This window comes from Colius striatus, chromosome 3 (assembly GCF_028858725.1).
Source record: "Colius striatus isolate bColStr4 chromosome 3, bColStr4.1.hap1, whole genome shotgun sequence".
Taxonomy (NCBI): domain Eukaryota; kingdom Metazoa; phylum Chordata; class Aves; order Coliiformes; family Coliidae; genus Colius; species Colius striatus.
In genome coordinates this window covers 50,231,975-50,252,457 of record NC_084761.1, presented here as the reverse complement: position 1 = coordinate 50,252,457, position 20,483 = coordinate 50,231,975, and the positions used below count along the sequence as shown (strand labels likewise).

Genomic DNA, 20,483 nt, shown 5'->3' with positions numbered 1-20,483 from the left:
TGGCTGCTTGGTAGTGCATGTTCAGACTGGAACTGTACTAGCTTTTTTTCAAAAAAAGTGTTAACAATGCAGAAAGTGCAGTCCAATGTCGAATGAGAAATAGTCTCTGAACTTACTTATTACTCTTTCTTTTACAGTAATATGACATATATGTAGTTTAATTACTCCTTAAATAATCCGTTGCCACTTCTTATTTTTGAATATATGTGAGTATATATATGTATACCAAATAAATACACATGTTGTTCATGGATAGGTGTTATAGCCACATAACGTGTCTTAAATTGTTCATTAGATGAATGAACACTTTTTACACTTGACATGCACTTGACATGGTTGTTTAGATAAATTACCTGATTTTATTCTTATATGCTGAATACTTGTAGCTCACAAACTTGCACACAGACATTATACCTACAGTTTCTCTTGTTGTTTTGATTATATATCACATGTTTTTATTGCTCCCTCTGTGGTCCTGTCTCTCACAGTGGTATTGTATTACAAGAACAAAAAGGAGATAGAACTGGTATATATTTCATAAAGATTAATTTTATTCTAGTACATCTGCTGTGTTGATCAAAATAATTTTTTATTGCTTAAATATTTATAAAAAGTGCCAAGTGTCTGTATATGAAACAATTTTCACTGATTTCAAAAACCTGCAAAAATAGCTAACTATAAGTAAATAGACTACAAGAAGATTTCACAGAGGTGTTTAACAGAAACATTGAAGTTCAAATCTAGAAACATGATCCCATATTTTTACAGTAAATTCCTAGAACTCGTAGTTCCTGGGGAAGACTTTTTGGTGGTGCATATTTTATCTTGACTGCAATGCCAGCATTCTCTCTGTGGTAAGGTGATAGATACAGTCTTTAGGTGGAGCATATGGAGGCATTAAAAATCCAACTCAAAGTTCAGTGAAGATTGGAAAACTGAAAAACTTTCTTTCAAAAATCTTGCTGTTTAGGAACACAAAATAATAGTGTTTTGTTTCACTCAGATCGTCAAAATCAAACATTTTCTAAGAGAGCTTACAGTTTATAAGACGATGCAAGAACTTACAAAAACAAGGAAATTTGGATGATACGTTTGTATATCTTTTGGCATGTAGATGTTATACTGTTACCCAGTGTGATCTGCATTGTATAATGTGACATACAAAATGGTGTCTGTCATCTATAGAATATTTTGAGACACATCTCAGCTGTTGGGTTTTCAATGCTGCCTGTTGAACATCACTCTGAAATTCTGAAATTCTTCAGCTATGCATATATAACATAAAATTGATATTTGTATTTCATATATTTAGGCTTAAAGCCTCTTCAAATGGACTTTCAAGATTAGTAATTATTTTTTTCTTCTTTTTTCTTTTCTGTCTGTCCTCATCCCAGATTAGTGTATTGGCTGTGAAGAGCCACGGATACTTTGTGCCCTGATGGGGGACTCAGGATCCAGACGATCAACTCTAGTATCTCGATTGCCAATATTCAGGAGAAGTATTAGCCGGAGACACGATTCCCTGCCTTCCTCACCTTCTTCTGCTAATGCCATTGGTGTCCATACCTCCTCCCCGTCCAGCACTAACTCCAGCTCAGGGAGCACGGGCAAGCGACGGAGTATATTCCGCACTCCTTCCATTAGCTTCCATAATAAGAAGGGGAATGAGCAGAAGACTGACTCAACTAGTCAAAATGTGAACATCTCAAATGGTGCCCAGTCCACTCTCAGCACTTTTCAAAAACTGAACTTAGAGGAGCACATTAAAAGCAGAGGAAGGCATTCGGTTGGCTTTGGCAGCTCACGTAGCAAGAAGATAACAAGGTCTTTGACAGATGATTTTGAAAAGGGAAAGGAGCCTTCAGCAAATAAGAATGTCTTCATAAATTGCATAAGCTCTGGGAAGAATGAAGGTGACGATTCAGGTTTTGCTGAGGAACAGAGCCGATACTCTGTCAAACAATCCACACGAAAACTTCTCCCCAAATCTTTTTCATCGCACTACAAATTTTCCAAACCAGTTCCAGAGAGTCAGTCAGTTTCCTCTGTGCAGCAGTCCAGACGCTCGCTGGACGTTAAATCGTTTGTGGAAAGTGAACCTGTGAAGTCCTCTGCCCCATGTTCGTCTGAAACAACGGAGTGTATGGGAAGCTCCTTGCAGTCCCCACTGCTCTCAGCTGACCTCACATCTGCACAAACCCCCTCTGACTTTGTCGCCTTGACGGAGGATTCAGTTTCAGAGGTTGATGCTCTGCCCAGCAATGGGACTGGAGTCCTGCTCGTGGAGGATTTTAGCCACAATGTCTCTACCTCTCAGATCTTTAGTCCTGCTGCTGCTGCTCCTGTGAAGGAAACAGATACTGTGGAAAGTACTGGCTTTTCTGCTGGTGTATCTCCTGTGAGTCGTGCAAGCTCGTGTAGTGTTGAATCCAATACCTTGTTCAAAACCTCAGCTGCTAATGGAACAACTGTATTGTTGCAAGACAATGAACTACATATTAGTGATGCCAGGCACATAGGAGAAATAAACTCAGCAAACACACATCTAGAAACCTTTGCATTACAACATAGAGAAGAATCAGTGATACTCTCTCCCAAGATACAGGGGATGAGTGAGGAAAGAGATGAAAGCACGCCGTCCAAGCACACGGGAGAGACAGTTCCTGTAATGGAGTCTAAGATTGTTCCATGTTCTGAACCTCAGACATTTAAAATACAACAGGGTTATGAAACAAACCGTTCTAAAGGTATGTCCTGTGATCTTTTCATTGTTGAGTTTGGTGTGCTTTTTTTGACCCCAATTACTTTGTAAGAATTGTTTGATCATAAAGTGTTTCTGTAGACTTGCAGGTGCTAGCTAGGAAGTTCAAAAGTTACGAATTGTGTCCTCCTCCCAGAATGGTAGGAATTAAACAAACTCTATGATCCTTTGAATTACTGTTTTGCACTTTGCTAATACCTCGGAGTTCATAGCTATGCTTTCCTCTGGCAGGAAAATAATTAAGAGAGCATTGGTTCTTGCTGAAGGCTGAAGCTGGTATTTTTGAGCCACGCCTATTTTGGACTTGAGCCAGAGAGTTACATTGTTTGAGATGGAAACATCACCAGAGGAATAAACCTTCTTTTAGTCTGGTTATGAAAAATAACACAGTTTATCTTATTGATCTGGGGTTCAAAATTTCTGGACTCTTTCTTGCTCTAGTAGCTTGAAGTACATGCTTCTATGGCAGAGTATGAGAGATCCTATTTCTGCTTCTGTCTGAAATAACATTGTTGGAAATCCTCATTATTCTATGAAACAAAGAGAGTTAATTACCATTTAAATTTCACACTGGATCTTTAGACTATGAAAAGGAATTTGGAAATATTAACAGGATTAAGTGGAAAGACTGGGCCTAGAAATCTCAGTCTGTAGAGATGCAGATGAATAAATGCACTGGGCCCTTGAGTGAAGGACACTTGTCAAAAGAAATTTATACTTGACAGCTGATTTTCCAAAACCAACCTAAAGACTGGTGATTTCTTGCATAATCCTGAGGCTATTTCTGGTGAGTCAAAATGTGGGAGAATTGACAAGACTGTGTTTATCTGTAGAAGATGAATGAGTGTGAGTAAATTAATATGAATTCATACTAATCTTTTTGCTTGGACATTTATCTAGGTATGTAGATTATAAGCAATCAAAAGCAATTTTGCTTTTTGAATTGTTTGTCAGTGCAAGGCTTGGTTTGGGTATCTTGTGCATGAATGGCAATATAAAGTAAAATTAATCTGCTAGGATAACTTTCAACAGAAGAGACCTCTTTCCTTCAGAACCTTAATCAATTGAGAGGAATATTTCCATTTATGTATATTACGAATCCTGAGCTCTCAGTTGGTCTTCTGTGCAGCATTGACTCATCTGTGAATGAGCTCATCCTTTTGGGTCTGATTTCCTAGAGTGTACTGTGGAACAGCAAGTTAGCAGGTCAGAGTGATGTTTTGAAATTCATAGTGCATTTGAAACTCGTGCATCAGTAATTGTATATTTAATCTGTATATCTGGTTTAAGCTGAATCCAGGGACTCGAGATGGAGGGCAATGGCAGCAGATCATTGCCCAGCACAGCAGAGTGCTGCAGTCACGACGTGTGACTGCTCCACCCTCCCTGGTGCCTCTACCTTTACAGAACAGGTATGTGGCCCTGCAAGTAGAATTGAGCAGTACCCCAGCTGGAGCAGTTGCCAGCCTTCAGGCCACCAGCACCCAACGTCAAAACAACTTTCTCAAAAAAGAAAAACAGACAGGTCATCATCATAGGAGACTCCCTTCTGAAGGGAACAGAAGGGCCAATATGCAGACCTGACCCACTTTTTGGGGAAGTCTGCTGCCTCCGTGGGGTGCAGCTCCAGGATATCAAGAGGAAACTCCCTACCCTGGTACAACCAACAGACTCCTGTCCATTGTTGATTTTCCACATGGGATAGTTATAAAGTATCAAGCAGGAGTCTAAGGGCCATTAAGGGAGATTTCAGAGCATTGGGATACTTGGTTAAGGGATCAGGAGTACAAGTAGTGTTCTCCTCTATCCCTTTGATTATGGGCAGAGATGATCTAGGTAGACTTGCTGTAGCAGGGGTGTTGGACTAGGTGATCTCTAAAGGTCCCTTCCAACCCCTACCATTCTATGATTCTATGAAACAGATTAACACCTGTCTCTAAGCCTGGTGTCACTGACAAGATGTTGGGTTTTTCGAGCACAGGGCACTGGGGATAATTCAAATGGATGGGATATGTTCCAAAGAGGGAAAAAGCAACGGGGACGGGAATTAGCAGGGCTCATTGGCAGGGCTTTAAACTAGATTTGAAGTGAGAAAGGGGTAATACCAGGCTTGATGGAGGTAAGCCCGGGGGTAGCATGCAGGCATCTAAGGAATGGTCTGTTGCTGACATCCTTGGGTCTGCAGCCTTGGTAGAGGCTGGAGTTCTTTGTGGCAGCAGGGAAACAAGGGTTATTATGCTAGAAGACATGGACACATCTGAAAATGGTAATGAGGAAATTAAGACTTCTCCCTGAAAGGTAGCTGGATTGGTAAACCACCTGAAGTGCATCTCCACCAATGCACACTGCACGGACAACAAACAGGAAGAGCTGGAAGCCATTGTGCACCAAGGAAAGTGTGACATCATCACTATTATGGAAATGTGGTGGAATGGGTCACACGGCTGGAGTGCTGCACTGGACGGCTACATACTCTTCAGAAGGGTCAGGCAGGGCAGGAGAGATGGAGGGGTAGCCCTCTATGGTAGGGAGTATCTCGACTGTTTTGAGGCCAATAATGGTGAGGATAGGGTTGAATGTCTATGAGTAAGAATCAGGAGGAAGGACAACAAGGGGGATATCATGGTAAGAGTCTGATAAGAGCCAGTTGTACACTGCCTAGCCAGGATGAGGAGGTAGATGAGGTATTCTTTAGGCAGCTGGGAAAACTCTTGGGATCACTGGCCCTTGTTCTCATGGGAGACTTCAACCTACCAGGTATCTGCTGGAAATACAGCACAGTGTATTATATTCCCAGCAGACAGGAGAAAGTCCAGGAGGTGGAAGGTGCCTTGTTGGACTAGTGTTCACAAACAAAGAAGATCTGGTGTGGAATGTGATGATTGGAGGCTGCTTAGGGCATAGTGATCTTGAAATGATCAAGTTCTCAATCCTCAGAGACGCAAGGAGGTGGATCAACAGAACTGCCACCTTTGATTTCCAGAGGGCAGACTTTGAACAGTTTAGGAAGTTCATTGCCAGAGTCCCTTGGAAGGAAGTCCTGAAGGGCAAAGGAGTCCAGGAGGGCTGGACATTTTTCAAGAAGGAAATCTTAAAGGTGCAGGATCAAGTTGTCCCCATGTGCAAGATGGGCTGGTAGGGCAGAAAGTCACCCTGGCTGAACGGGTAGCTTCTGCTTGAGCTCAGGAGATAAAAAGAGAATCTGTGATCTCTGGAAGAGAGGTCAGGCATCCCATGAGAATTACAAGGCTATGGTGAGGTCATGTAGGGAGAAAATTAAAAGGGCCAAGGCTCAACTAGAAGTTAAGCTGGCCACTACAGTAAAAGACAAAAGTTTCTACAAATATATTAGCAACAAAAGGAGGCCTAAGGGGAATCTTCCCCCTTTAATGGATGAAGGGGGAAACCTGGTGAATAAGGATGAGGAAAAGGCTGAGGTATTTAATGCCTTCTTTGCCTCAGTCTTCAGTACGAAAACCAGCTCTTCTCTGGGCACTTGTCCACCAGCGCTGGAAGACAGGAACAGGGGACAGACTGAAGCCACCTTATTGCAAGGGGAAACATTGTGCAACCTGCTCCATCTGGACATGCACAAGTTGATGAGGCCAGATGGAATCCACCTGAGGGTGCTGAGGGAGCAGGTGGAAGTGCTTGCCGAGCTACTCTCCATCATCTACCAGCAATCCTGGCTCACCAGGGAGGTCCCAGTGGACTGGAGGATGGCAAATGTGACCTCCATCTACCAGAAGGGTCAGAAGGAGGATCCTGGGAACTACAGGATCAGCCTGACCTTGGTGCCAGGGAAGGTTATGGAACAGATTATCCTGAGAGCCATCCTGAGGCACACAAAGGATAACCAAAGGTTCAGGCCCAGCCAACATGGCCTTTTGAAAGGCAGGTCCTGTTTGACCAATCTGATCTCCTTCTATGACAAGATGACCTGCTTAGTGGATGAGGGAAAGGCTGTGGATATGGTCTTCCTGGATTTCAGTAAGGCCTTTGACACGATCTCCCACAGCATCCTTCTGGAGAAACTGACTGCTTATGGTTTGGATGGACCTGCTCTTGAGATGGATGGAAAACTGGATGGCTGAGATGTCTGTGCCAGAGTTGTAGTTAATTGAGTTAAACCCAGTTGGCAGCCAGTTACTAGTGGTGTTTCCCAGGGCTCAGTGATGAGGCCTGTTTGGTTAAACACCTTTATCAATAATGTGGATGAGAGAATTGAGTCACTCTAAGTGAATTTGCTCATGACACCAAGCTGGGCAGGAGCCTAGATCCGCTTGAGGACTGGAAGGCTTTTTAGAGGGACCTGGACAGGTTGGATCAATGGGCTGAGGCCAATCACATGAGGTTCAATGCAGCAAGTGAAGATACAGACCCCGGTTATGGTGCAAGCAGAAGCAGAATTGGAATCGTTTATTGTACAAGCATCCCCTTTACTTATATCCCCCTTTGTCCCTTCTAATCAGGATTGGTTTTATTCAGTGGCCTTCAGAACAGCTGTACTGATAACTTGTTTGCTTCTTGAATCTTCTGTTCAGGTGGAGGCTCCTCCAATTAGCTACATGTGCATGCTATGTTCACGTGCCAGTCCACTTCTTTCTCACACTGTACTGAGTCCTGCATCTTAGTTTCCCACAGTTCAACAAGGCCAAGTGCTGGATCCCGTGCTTGGGCCACAACAACCCCAGGCAATGCTGCGGGCTTGGGGCAGTGGCTGGAAAGCTGTCTTGCAGAAAAGGAGCTGGAGGTGTTAATCAACAGCTGTTTGAACATGAGCCAGCAGTGTTCCCAGGTGGCCAAGAAGGCCAATGGCTTCTCTCTCTCTCACTACGAGAGGAACATTGAAGTCCTGGAGCATGTCCAGAGATGGGCAATGAAGCTGGGTAAAGGTCTAGTGAACAAGTCTTAGGAGCGTCTGAGGGAGCTGGGGATATTTAGCCTGAGTTGTAGAGAGGTTGGGGTCAATCTCTCCAGTAATGAATGATAGAACATGAGGAGATGGGTTCAAGTTGCACCAGGGGAGGTTTAAATTGGATATTAGGAAGAACTTTTTCACCAAGAGCGTTATTAAGCATTGGAACAGGCTGCCCAGGGAGATGGTAGAGTCACCATCCCTGGAAATATTGAAAAGATGTGTAGATGAAGAGTGGAGGGATACTGTTTAGTTTAGTGATGGGCTTAGCAGTGTGAGGGTAGTGGTTGGACTGGATGATCTTAAAGTTCTTTTCCATTTGTAACAATTATATGATCTGGAAGGCAGCTAACTGAAGTTGAAACTGTGATAGAGGGATTTTCGTAAATGGGATCCATGCTCACAGAAACTCTAGAGCTAATACTGCACTATATAAGAGTTGATTAATTGTTAGAGTGCTTTTCAAAATGCTTTTTTTTTTTCACTTGTGCAGTAAAGAATGTGTTTGAAATCAGAAACTGGCCAAGCATACAAAGGGACCATAGGAGAAAAAGATTAAAAAAATCCTCCTATATGAAATGAAACAAATCTAGAAAAAGCTTACATTACATTCAGCAAGATATGGCTATATAAGTAGTTGTATTTGTTACAAACAGACTGGTGTGAATATTTGATATTGCTAAAACAGTTTTTAAAATGAGACAGGGATGCAAAACATTTGTTTGTTTTCTTTGGTAATAGGTAGTTTGCCTTAGCTAGTCTCACAGCTGATATCATTATAGATAGCATTGTGAACATGATGTGAATGTACGAACAGGTTTGATTTAGTATATAACTATTACTATATAACTATAAATGAAACTAATGTGCAGCTCTGACCTCCTTTGCAGTAGTAACAAAGCTGTGACTCGACCCTACAAAACCTGAACTTCTCTCAGGATGCAGGGTAAGGCAGGTTGGATTTTGACATCAGTGGACCAGCAATTGTTTCTCTAGTGGATTTTACTGGACAGTGGTTTGGAAGAGTTCTAGAATGAGTGGAGAAAGGACAGAGCAAAGGTTCTTCTGGGATCTATGAAGAGCAGAGGACTAGGCTGTGGAGTGCTGAGTGTGCTAATCATTGGGGTCTCAACTGTGAAATGGTGACCCAGGTTACACTTTTATCTAGATAATCAGGATCTGCTTTCTACAGAACATCTTTTACAAGATTTGCATTTCAATGTAATAATTTCAAGCCAAGCAGTATTTTCATTAAGAAAATATTCATAGGCAGTAATTCTCAGTAATGATTGCTGATTGCTTCTCTATTTGTAGTTGATCTTGCCAACAGCTTCAGTCCATACCGGGAAGGCAGATTTGTTGAGAAACGATTGAGATCCTCTTCAGAAGGTACTGCTGGAGGCAGTCGACTGATCATAAAACCAAAGGATGGAAATACAGAAGAGCTTAACAGCCTACGGAAACAGAGAGCAAGCTCATCCTCTTCAAAAATGAACAGCATGGTGAGTTTTATTCTCATATGTGTAAGTTTTTGTTTTTCTGTGGTTGGTGTAATTGTAATGAGAAGCGGTGACTTTAGAAGTAATGAATGGCAGTGAAGAGGAAGGAGCTGTCTCAGGCTTCCAAAATGTGACCTGGACTCAGCTACAGATACTAAAAATATTTTTTTTAGGGTGTGACATTCTGAAAAGGTTTGGCATACTTTCTTTGATGAGATTCTTATTGTCATGCCTTGGTGATTTGCCTGGGAGAAAATACTGGGAGAGGGAACTGCAGCAAAGTTCAGTATGACTGTTTGTGAGGTTAAATACAGTGGGCTACTCCGTGGCAACATTTTATTGTTACTGTGTTAATTATTTCATGGACTCATGTATGGTATGAGTGAGATGAGATTCAGATCTGAAGTAGGGTAGAGAGGAAGTTATCTGTAAAGAGGCTCTTTTGAGAAGTCTGAGTGATCCCCTCTGAAATTGGTGACAAGTTTGAATGCTTTCACTCTGAGCACAAGGTGGGGCGGAAAGGAAAGGCACTGACCAACTAACAAGTTTGTGCTTTTCTGTAGCCAGTGAGAATAAACATTTTAGGATTAAAGTAATTTATACTTATGCATGTGCTCTCCAGTGAGAGAAATAAAGATGATGTTAAGATTGAGCATCTACAGCAATGACATCCACTCGTTACCTTATGGAAATGACTAAATCAAATTTTATGGCCATGATTAGTTTGAAATATGCTAACTGAAAAAAAAAAGGAGGATTAGTTTTGTAGTTGTATGTAAAACCAGATTTCCATAGAAAGCAAAAAGCTCCAAGTGTCTTACCCCCCCCGATCAGAGCTGCTAAACAGAGGTATAAATAAAGAGACTTTTCAATTTTACATGGCAGCCGTTACATTACAGTGATACAAGACCACACAACTGGCTTTTATACAAGAGAGTTTTTGCAGTTTTTCAGAAGTATGAATCTCATTGGTGCAAACTGATGGTAGATGTTCAGTCACATGTTCTTTTGGTGTAGTTTTACAGGCTAATAGGTAAAGGAAACAACTCTTACCATTACTTAGGCAGCTTTTACGACTTTATGTGTTATTTTTGATGCCACTGAACATTACATCTTCACTCTTACCTGAGAAGCCAAGGAAGGCTAAAATCCCAGGAGAAAGAACTGATGAAGTTCACTTAGGGAAACTATGGTGGGAAATTGGGGGTTTGGACATTTCTCAAGAGGATGTAAAGTCTGTCTTGGTAAATCTCACCCATGTGTCTGAATGTTCCTTTGTGGTTGAACTCGCAAATGTTGCTGTGAATGGCAAGAGAAACTTACATCAGTACCAAAATCATTTTTACTAGGTACAGATGATGCACAATAGATTTTCCAGTGTACCAGTGTCCTGAAGCAGTGGTCTCTGAAAAACACCCAACTAAAATGAAGTTACTCCTTGTCTTTTACAGACACTTGCCTATGTGCTTACTTTGTGTAACCTCAGCAAATTGGATTATCTACAATGACAGAATTGTTCTCTTAGCAGTATCAGATTGTGCAGATTTATCGGCATTCACTGATTAGTTTTATAGTACCTGAAAGGGCAGGAGGTAAACTGGGAAGGAGCCACTTTTTGTTTCTAGGTTGTTGTCAACTTGTCAGATCAAGTAGTACAGTAATGCAAAATTTATTTCAACACAAAACTCTGTGATCTTTATTCTTTTTTTTTAATCCACTGGCTTATTTACACATGGATATACAGCATAGAAAGAAAGCAGTAGAATTGCTAAATACTAGAGGAAACCTTTGTTCTGTTAAAGTGTATAGTTATGGTGTGTTTCTCTTTTTTTGCCAGATGGTTTACATCCAAGCATCAGTGAATAACATCTTCTTTTTCAAAGACAGAAAGAAGATGATGATATTGAAAGATCCTGTCTCATACAGGCATATAGAGCATTGTGCAGGTGTAGTTCCTGCCCTAAAAAGCTGATTATCTCTGTCTCAGGCCTGTAAACCTTATTTGGGTTGTTAGACACAAGCTGATGTCTGCATTCATTTAAATACTAGGCTAGATGCCATAGCACTTAATTCTGTTTAGCCCTGTATTAATGATGAGACCAGGAGGGTGATAACACAGTAACAACAGGTAGTAAGCAAAGTGTGAGTGGGGAGTAGGTGGTGATTTCAGCCTCTTATTCATATTGTCTTGTATGAAATCCACATGGTTTTCTTTCACTTGCATTAGCAAGATTATTGACAAGTTCACAAGTGTTTGCTCATATTTATTTCTATTAGTCACATACCAAGAATTTTTACATCAGGATTACTGTGCATCCTTATGACTGAAGGTAAAATTATTCCTCCTTTCCTTCCAATACATGTGGATATCATCTTAATCTGTGAAGAAAAATGCTGTATGAAAGCTTTTTTTATAAAAAAGTGAGACTCAAGAAGTAGCAAACCAAAGGAAATTGAAACTGGCAACACCTCTCCACCCTTTTAATTCCCCTGCCAAACAATCAGAAGGTAAAAGAATAAGTGGAGTTCCCTGTAAGGAAAAGGAATTAAAAATTGAAGAAACTGAATATTTGTAATAGCACATATGTGAACAGAAAAAATACCTCCTCAAAAAATGTGTCACAAGCAATCAATGTTTCACACCATAAGTAGTGAATTATTATCAGTGAATGATCCTAATGAAGAATAAATACTAGCTAAAGAATTGGAGTTACTAAACAAAGTATTATTAAAAAACTTAGCCTAACTTTCCCATGTGCCTCGAAAAACATTCATCACTCTTCTGTGGCTATCTGTTAATTTTGTTCAATTTTGGAAGAAAATGAACCATGGACATTTAAGGGACATCGAGTTCATAGGGGGTTGCGAAGGCCTCCCTAACAGGGCAGCGTTACTGTTCAGTTCCACTCTGTGTCATGATGTGAGAGGATGCTGGTTTTCTGGCATCGTCCAGACGCCATGTTAGGCTGAGGAAGCTTTGTAGTGTGAAAAGTTACCTTTTCCTCACGAACGGAAGAAAGTCCTCTAAGGCTTTCTTGTTGGCAAGCAAAGTGGGATGCTTCTGCTGAGAAGCTGGTGTTAGGAGCCAGAAGAACTGAAGGAGTGCTCACAGGAGAGGAGAAGAAAAAATATTAGTATCTGAGAAACTTAAACAACTAGCCCAGCACAATATTTTTGTGTGACTGGAAGTGCTCTTTTTGAAAGCAATAGATAAAAGCTTGGATAGGTGGATCTTCTAAATACCGAGAATTATGTTACAAAACTACTAAGATGGTCACCACCTCTCTCAAGAGAGGCATTAACTCACTTGTGAGATACTGGAAGTAATTTATAATCTGTACAAGGGCAACACTACTCATGAATGAGAGTTAGGGAAAGAAAAAAGTATTACAGGTAACTCAGAGAATGTCCCAGTTTCCTAGTAATGTAAATAAGGAACTGAAACAGACGCTTGAGGTTAACTGCTTGGATTATGAGATCTTATTAACATTTACAAATATCTAAAGGGTGAGTTTTAGGAGGCTGGGGCATCCCTTTTTTTCTTTTGTAGCTAGCAACAAGACAAGGGATAATGAGATGAAGCTGGAACACAAAAAGTTCCACATAAACATAAGAAAAAACTATTTCACTGTGAGGGTGAGGGAGCAGTGGCACAGGCTGCCCAGAGGGGTTGTGGAGTCTCCTTCCTTCGAGGTCTTCAAGACCCACCTGGACATGTTCCAATGCTACCTGATCTAGGTGGACCTGCTTGAGTAGGAGAGTTGGACTAGATGATCTCTAAAGGTCCCTTCCAACCCCTAGCATTCTATGATTCTATGATTATCAATTGTGGTTTTCATCAAAATAGTTTCAAAGCCACCGTTCCTGCAGTGACCGATTTCGGCCACAAGATGCCACCGTTTCACAAAAAATACTTTTAGACTTTCGTACTGGATATAACAACGATGCACAAAAGGTAAAAGCTGCTGTTCGGGACACGTTTTTGAAACAGTTGAATGTTGATTAGCCTACACAATATAACAGACTCTTTTCAAATAAATACAATTTGCTGCTGATGAGATTAAAGAGGTTCATATTGTTGTAGAATATAATGGTCTTACAAATGTTCCAACTGTGATGTCGTCAGTTACAACTTCAGATATTTAGACATAACATATAAAGAGCTAAGTGTTTCAGAAGATTAGTAAAGGCTATGTCTGACCTCTCTATTTTCTAGCTAGGTGTAGGTTCTATTCCAGTATGTAAAAGACTCAAAAAGAAAGAAAGAAAGAAAAATGTAAGGTGTCATGGTAAAAGATTTGAATGATCTGAAATAGGCAGCCTTGCAATACCAATGAAAAGAATGTAGACCTGAAACTGAAGTGTAGGAGAGAAATAGAATAAAAACATGTTAAAAATGGGATCAGACCCTTGAATCACTACGTTCTTTAAGAGGATTAGGAGACAGAGCAGGAGGAAGAAAAAAAAATTGATGTGTTACAGTGCTTAGAAATAACAGTAGAAATAGAGGTGTGCAGGAGCTGATTTGGGTTTTTTAGATGTTGTTGATTTCTTGGAATGCTAAAAAATTACAGGCAATCATTAAAACTAGATAATCATTAAGTCATAGGAACGAAAATAACTGGATATTACTACAAGTAAACTGTTCAGAGGACTGTTGGAGCATCTAGACAACACTGCTTAACTTCAAGATGTGAGCTACACTGTGCTATAGGTACACATAGTTTTACTCTGTCTAGAAATATTGTGGACTGCATAGTTCTACTGCATATGTGCAGTAGAATGAGCCTGCCCACTTAGATTTGGCTGTCACAGACCTGCCTTTCTGCCTCTCTGCATTTATTTACAAAGGAAATAATGCCCTTTGTGACTACCCCTCTGCCCACACCTGGCTATCAGCATAAGTGCTATATGACTAAAAGAAACTGTTGTGGGTTTTTTTCTGATTTTTCTCAGTGAGTTGACATTACTGCTGTCCTCTCTGTTTGCAGGATTGCATTTCTTTGGTATTATTTGGAGCACAGGTTTTTCTTCAGTTTCTCATACTTGAATATTGTCTAAATGATGCCTATTCCTAATTTTTTAATTCAGCTACCAGTTTTCATCCCTGCAGGTAAAAATACTTTTGTCCTTGCCCTCAGTGCTGCATTGTCCTCTCCTTTTCCCTAGAGGGAAAAGCAGCCTTGTCTGCTTGTGTCAGTCCAATTAGAGCTGCACAACCTGTTTTTCTGGATTGTTGCTTTAACTGTGCCATTTCTTTCTCTGCATCTTTCCCATGGTTTCAGTATATTAGATAAAGCTGCTTATTGCCTGTTAAAGGACTTTCATGGCCTAGGGTCTTCACAGCTTCTTTCCTTCAGCTTTAACAGAGATACAAATCTTCATTGTCAAACTGTCAAATAATTGCATTCCTTTTTTTTTCCCACACTGCTTATCATGCACTACAGTAACTGCAGTTACCACAACACTTTCTTAATTTCCTTTCTCAGTTGCATTTCTTTTTCCCCTTTACCTACAAATAACAACCTAATACTGAACTAAGATAACTTTTCTGGATACATGTCAGCACTGTATTACTAAGTGGGTTTTTTTTGCTTATCCATTCAATGCTGATCCTTAATCAAAATCTCCTTTTTCCTCATGCTTGTACTATGCTTATTATTTGGGGATGCTCCGAGTACCTAATGTCTCAACAAGTATATTTCCTATATAAATTAAGAAAAATGTATGCGACAAACAGTTTTGGCCTGCAGGGTTCAGTTTGATAATGGAAGGAGCTGAATATCTCAATTGAACATTAAATTTTCAAAATTAATAATTGACTAATTTGGTGTAGAGGGGATCATCTGAAACTTTGGGAAGATAACGAAGGTAAATGATTGACACAGAAATAATGACATGCCAGCCAAAGAGATATTAACTGCAAGTCTTTGAGATTCCTAGCGTATCTCCGGAAGAGCAGAAAGGCAAAACATAGGTCACTTCAATGGAAATGTATTATGGCCCCTGCTTGGACTGTCTGTTTATTATAAAATGATCAAATTAGCGACTGATATCTAAGTTTTGTTTAGGTATCCTGGATATTCTGTGTAACTGAAGTATTCTATGTAAGTAACTGAACTGTTGCCTAGGTGATTTGGGGTGATTTAGCAATTAATAGTCAGGTTTCTAGTGTGCTTCAGAAATGGTACTTGCAATGATGGAGCAATTATCCAAATTGCTGTATTCAAACCTTTCCTTGTGTTTGATAATGTATGTTATGAAGCAGTATCCAAATTTTCAACTTGTGAAAGTGTGTTCAGTGCTACTCGCAGATGACTTAATTTTTAATGTTTCTTAAGTAGTCTTACTATCAAGCCGCAGTTTAACCTAGTTGCTACATCATGAGAGAAACAACAGGAACCTGTACCCCAATGGACTTCACTGAATGTACATTACAAAGGGCTGAAATGTTCTTTGTTCTTTTAATGTTGTTCTCTATACTGAATAGTATGAGTATATGCTGATGCCTGATGAAGCGCTGTCTGTGGGTGAAACTAGGTTGATTGCTAGTCTAGAGAGGATTTAATCACTTAAAGCTTGCTTCAGATTTCTTTAATGTTATTTTCACCTGCTCTTTTTCTCCTTGAGTATGAACTTGACCTTCTGCGTCATACTTTCTGACAGTCTATGCTGACAACACTTGGAAGCTGAGATTTTTAAGCAATCTATGGCCAACATATTAGATAGAACATGCTATTGAAAATACATGAATTGAATGGTTTGAGTTTCAGTGGGTGACCAGGAGACTTCGAAGTGGAATTGAAGGTGGTTGTTTTTCTGACCTGTAAATATGACCTGTAGAGACCTGAGAAAACCTTATGGGATTCACTCTCCATCTGCAGACTGGAGACACATTAATGATTAATGTCTTAGCAGCAGACAAGCTTCTTTCTTGACAGCCTGCACTGGAAAGGCAGTGAATGAAAGGTTATGGAGAGGATTTCAGCGCTCAAGGTCTCAGTTCAGATTCAGAAAAAAACCCAAACAATCAAACTTTCAGATGTACCTTTTTTTTTTTTCCCCAATAAGAACCAAGTAAGTAAAATGCACACACTCCTTTAATGTCCTCTACACATCCATCTTTAGGACTAACAAGGTTATGTATTCTCTGAATAACTGCAATCTGTTATCTCGCTGTATATAATCTCTTGAATCTTTGATGTTCACAGAAGTTTTTTCACAGCTAAAATAGATGTTACATTTTGTTCTGTCACTGAATCATGGGATTTCTGCTGAATTAAAATTCCTCTTTGCTGTGCTCGGCTTGTTGAGAGAGAATATTTAGGAACATTAATTCTTACTGAACTGTTCGAGCAAACCTTGTAATGCAATGGTTCACTCTTCATGTGAAGTAGACTTGACAGCATTCATTTATAAGCAGCTTTGCACTAACATAACAAAATTTCCCTTTTGCAATGAATTTGGTGTTTTGCTCCTTTGTGGAAAGAAAGGCTGGAAGCCACTTAAAGCAAGAACTGTCAGTACTACTTTGATAGTGTAAGGCTGAGCAGTGCTGTCTAAATTGGAATAAACTGCTGATTGTAGGTGAGTACTAGTTTGGGCCTTATATTCTTAATTTAGCATAAAGTGCCTTTCACATACTATTAGCATAAAAAGTTGGAAATGGTGAACTGGGATTTAAGCATTTTGTCTGTGATTTTTAGGTCAACTAGAAGCTTTTCAGCTAAATACCCTATGGGAAATTAATATCTGTAGTGTAATATACATTTCTTAACATGTTAACAGCAATCTGATTTCACAAGCTCTTGTTAGACTCTTTGCATTAATTCTTGAGATTGAGTAACTAGCTGAAATTAATTTAGATGTAATTTAATATGTATCCTATAATGTTCAATGTACTTCTTTAAGGACATAATCATTCTATCCCAATATTCTAATATTAGTGTAACCGTTCTGATTGAACAGTGTTATATTAATACAGGTAGAAGGTAGAATGCATTATTAGCAATTTTAAATCCCAGAGTAATCATGTAAGTGAATGGATGTGTTGTTGCAAAGTCAAAATAGTACAGAATTATTTCTTTCAGCTCTGTTGTGAGTCAGCCTCAGTGAGCAACTCATCACCACGAAGCCTCTTGCTTACTCCCTTTAGTGAGATGGGAGGAGAATGAGAAAGGTAAAAGTGTGAAAACTTGTGGATTGAGATAGAGATAATTTAATAGGTAAGTCCAAAGTTGCACATGCTAGCAAAGCACGATAAGAAATTTATTCACTAGTTTCCATCTAGTTGTTCAGCCATCTCCAGGGAAGCAGGGCGTAGTTGTGCGTAGTGGTTAGGTGGGAAGACAAATGCCATAACTGCGAATGTACTCAGCTTCTTCCTACTTTCCCCAAGCTTTTATTTCTGGGCAGTGTATTATATTGTCAGGGATATCCCTTGGGTCAGCTGGGGTCAGCTGTCCAGTATTGATAAAAAAATACTTACTTAAGAAAAAAAAGATATATTATTTTAATTTAAATCATTCTATACACTGGAAGATTACTATCACGTTTCTTTATCTTAGGACATGTCCTTAGCACTGGCAGTATTTTTGCAGCTGTGGTATATCTATTCAGGTTAGCATATGCAAATAATACATACAATAGAAACGCAGAATTCACTAGGTGACTTCTCTAAGGGAGACAGTTAATGGAGAGCTAATTCACTGGAACTGAAATTTATGCCTAGTGGATACAAATTGCAATGTCTTGGGTTTTTAATCATATAGGTCAGATGATTCACAGGTAGTTCGCACTCACTTGGTTTTTAGGGAAAATAAAAGTTGAAAATTGCCCTCATCTTGTTTGTAGAGTGACTAATTTAGCTCCTGTCTTTTCTTGTACTCATGGTTTCTCTTTCTGTAGGTCCCTCAAAAAATGTGATCAGGAATGGTCTTGTGGTGAGAGTTCTGCAATGCTTTTCCAAAGTTACCTATTTGTATATTTTTTGCATATGTGAGAGTAAACTTGGAATAGATACAGTATTTTTTTGTTCCCCTCAAGCTATAGCAATTCAGTGTAGGTTCCTTCTTCCAGGCCTTTGACCGTTTTGATTGGTAAAAAAAGGTAATGAGGTAAGAAATGGAAATGCGGTTGGATGTGTATGGTCATTATATTTGCAGTCCTTTTTGTCTTGCCAATGTGTTGCGCGAGGTAATGCTAGCTGAACCCTGGGTTAAGTATATAGCAGTGTCTGGAAAACTAGCTGCAGACCCCAAAACCTTGCCATTTAGAACAAAAGTGTTTTCTGATTTGAAGTCAAGTGCATACCAGCCCGTTAAAGACTCAGGTTCACATTTTGCATGCTGTAATACTGAAAGATGTATGGAAATAAGGTTTGGGAATGCTAATCTAGATTAATTCACCTTTTAGAGGGGGGAGAGGCAAAAATGTATAATTCAGGAAAGTAATGAGATAGTCAAACACACTTTGTTGCCTCAGATCATTCTCACCTCATTTTTGCCTCTGTATTTGTGGCATTCATTCAGTAAAATCAATAAAATTCATTGAAATAACATAGTCCTTGTGAATAGCTTAATATATTTCTTTTTAAATTTTCATAACTCACTGAATGGATGTCTTCATTAAAAAACCACACACAACCACACACAACCTACCAAATGACACAGTTATCTGAAATTGGTACACTTTAATTGCAAGACAGGAATGTCTATTTTTTGCATTTGAATTCTTGACAAAGAAACATACCATTTGCATTTTTTTGTGCTTTGAGAAGTTTTCTTGATTTTGAAGAATGTCAGATAGTTGTCTAGGATTTATAGTTACATAAACAGCTATTTAACAGCTATATAAACTGTTACAATTTGGGGCTGATTGACAGTCAGAGGAACACTGGTACTTGAGAAGTAGTAGTTAGTTGTAACTGGAGCAATGCACTGCACAACACTTAGAAAATACAGTGTTTGATACCAAAGAAAATCTGTAGCTCACAGTAAAAATATTTTTAACAGTCAGCTTCAGGGTTTTGAACACCTGCAGTGGGTTGGGGAATTCTAATCAATCTAAGGCTAATAGAAGATTATTCACTGAAGTGTATTGCTCAAACAGGTATCTTGGAGAAAAAGAGGGACTTCACTTTTTTAACTGTTTTTTATGCATATGCATGTTTTAAGTTATTCCCACATGTCCACTCTGTTGTGTCTGATCCTGTAAAACAGACAGCACTGCAACAGAATTCACATTGTCTCCTCAAAGTGACTCCTACAAGATTTTTCACTGGGTAACTTTTTGGCATATTTCATAAGAAATGAAGTTAGTTTTGACTACCCCAAAACGTCAGATGTTTGCATTTATGTGAAAAGTCTCCTGCCATCTTTTTTGTGGTGCATTGTAGTGGATAAAAGTAAGACTCACCAGTTACTCTAACCCAAAATTATCATATTGTAAGTGTTTGGAATATATTTTGAAGAAACGATCCCAAAATAAGCCTTGTGAGACTTGTGTTGTGCGAAATAAAATGAGTAAATAGTGGGAGGGAGCACTCAGTTGAAGTAATTTTTCTTTATAAATCTGCAGACTTGACAGGCTGCTACGCTTGCAGACTTTTGTCTTTATAAATTTGCCAACTTTTGGCATCTGTCTTCTTACTGGAGTGGTGAAAATGGGAGTGGGAAAAGTGAGAACTTGACCCAGAGAGGAACGAGGAGGATAAAAAAAGGATAGGACTGACTCCTGGATGGGCTGTGTTCCAGTTAGCAAATAGGGAGAATTATGAAGTGCTGATGATAAGAGAGGAAGACATAAAGGTAAGAAATCTGGGATTAAGAATGGGATGGAGTTCCCTGCAGGTAATGTGGAAAAGGAAGTGATGAAGCATTGTGAAGGAAAGAAATTTAGAGGAAATTTGGGGCTAGTGGAGATCTGAAAGTTAAGAGGATGGGAAGTACATCAGTGGAAGAAGCTGTAAAGAGGAGAGGGACTTTCTGTGTTTTTGTAAATTGGGCAAGGATTGAGGAAAAAGCTGGGAACAAAACAAGTGAAGAGAGAACTGGTCGCCAGGAAAAAATTGTAACCTTTGTGTTACCTGAAGTATTGAGGCCCAGTGGTTAGTTTTATTTTCTATGAATATTCCCTCTAAGAGAAATTATTCAGAAGAAAATAAGGCAGCCTATAAAATATGCGTTGTTGGCAACAACCTGTCAGACATTTCAAATGAAAGAAGGAAATAATGCAGTGTTTCTGCTGCGTGGCAGTGTGCATGATAATATGTCTCTTTGTATTTTCATTAGTCACATTTTAACAG

The 20,483-nt window shown here is 39.5% G+C and overlaps 1 protein-coding gene across 2 annotated transcripts in view; it reads left to right on the top strand.

Moving 5' to 3' along the window:
* Positions 1 to 20,483, top strand: part of CCSER1 (coiled-coil serine rich protein 1) — a 690,264-nt gene that overhangs the window by 71,587 nt on the left and 598,194 nt on the right. For both annotated transcript variants that reach the window (XM_061993283.1, XM_061993284.1), the window contains exons 2-3: positions 1,395 to 2,747; positions 8,994 to 9,181. In XM_061993283.1, the coding sequence (XP_061849267.1) occupies positions 1,439 to 2,747; positions 8,994 to 9,181 (1,497 nt within the window). In that variant the 5' untranslated portion in view covers positions 1,395 to 1,438. The remainder of the gene's footprint in view (positions 1 to 1,394; positions 2,748 to 8,993; positions 9,182 to 20,483) is intronic.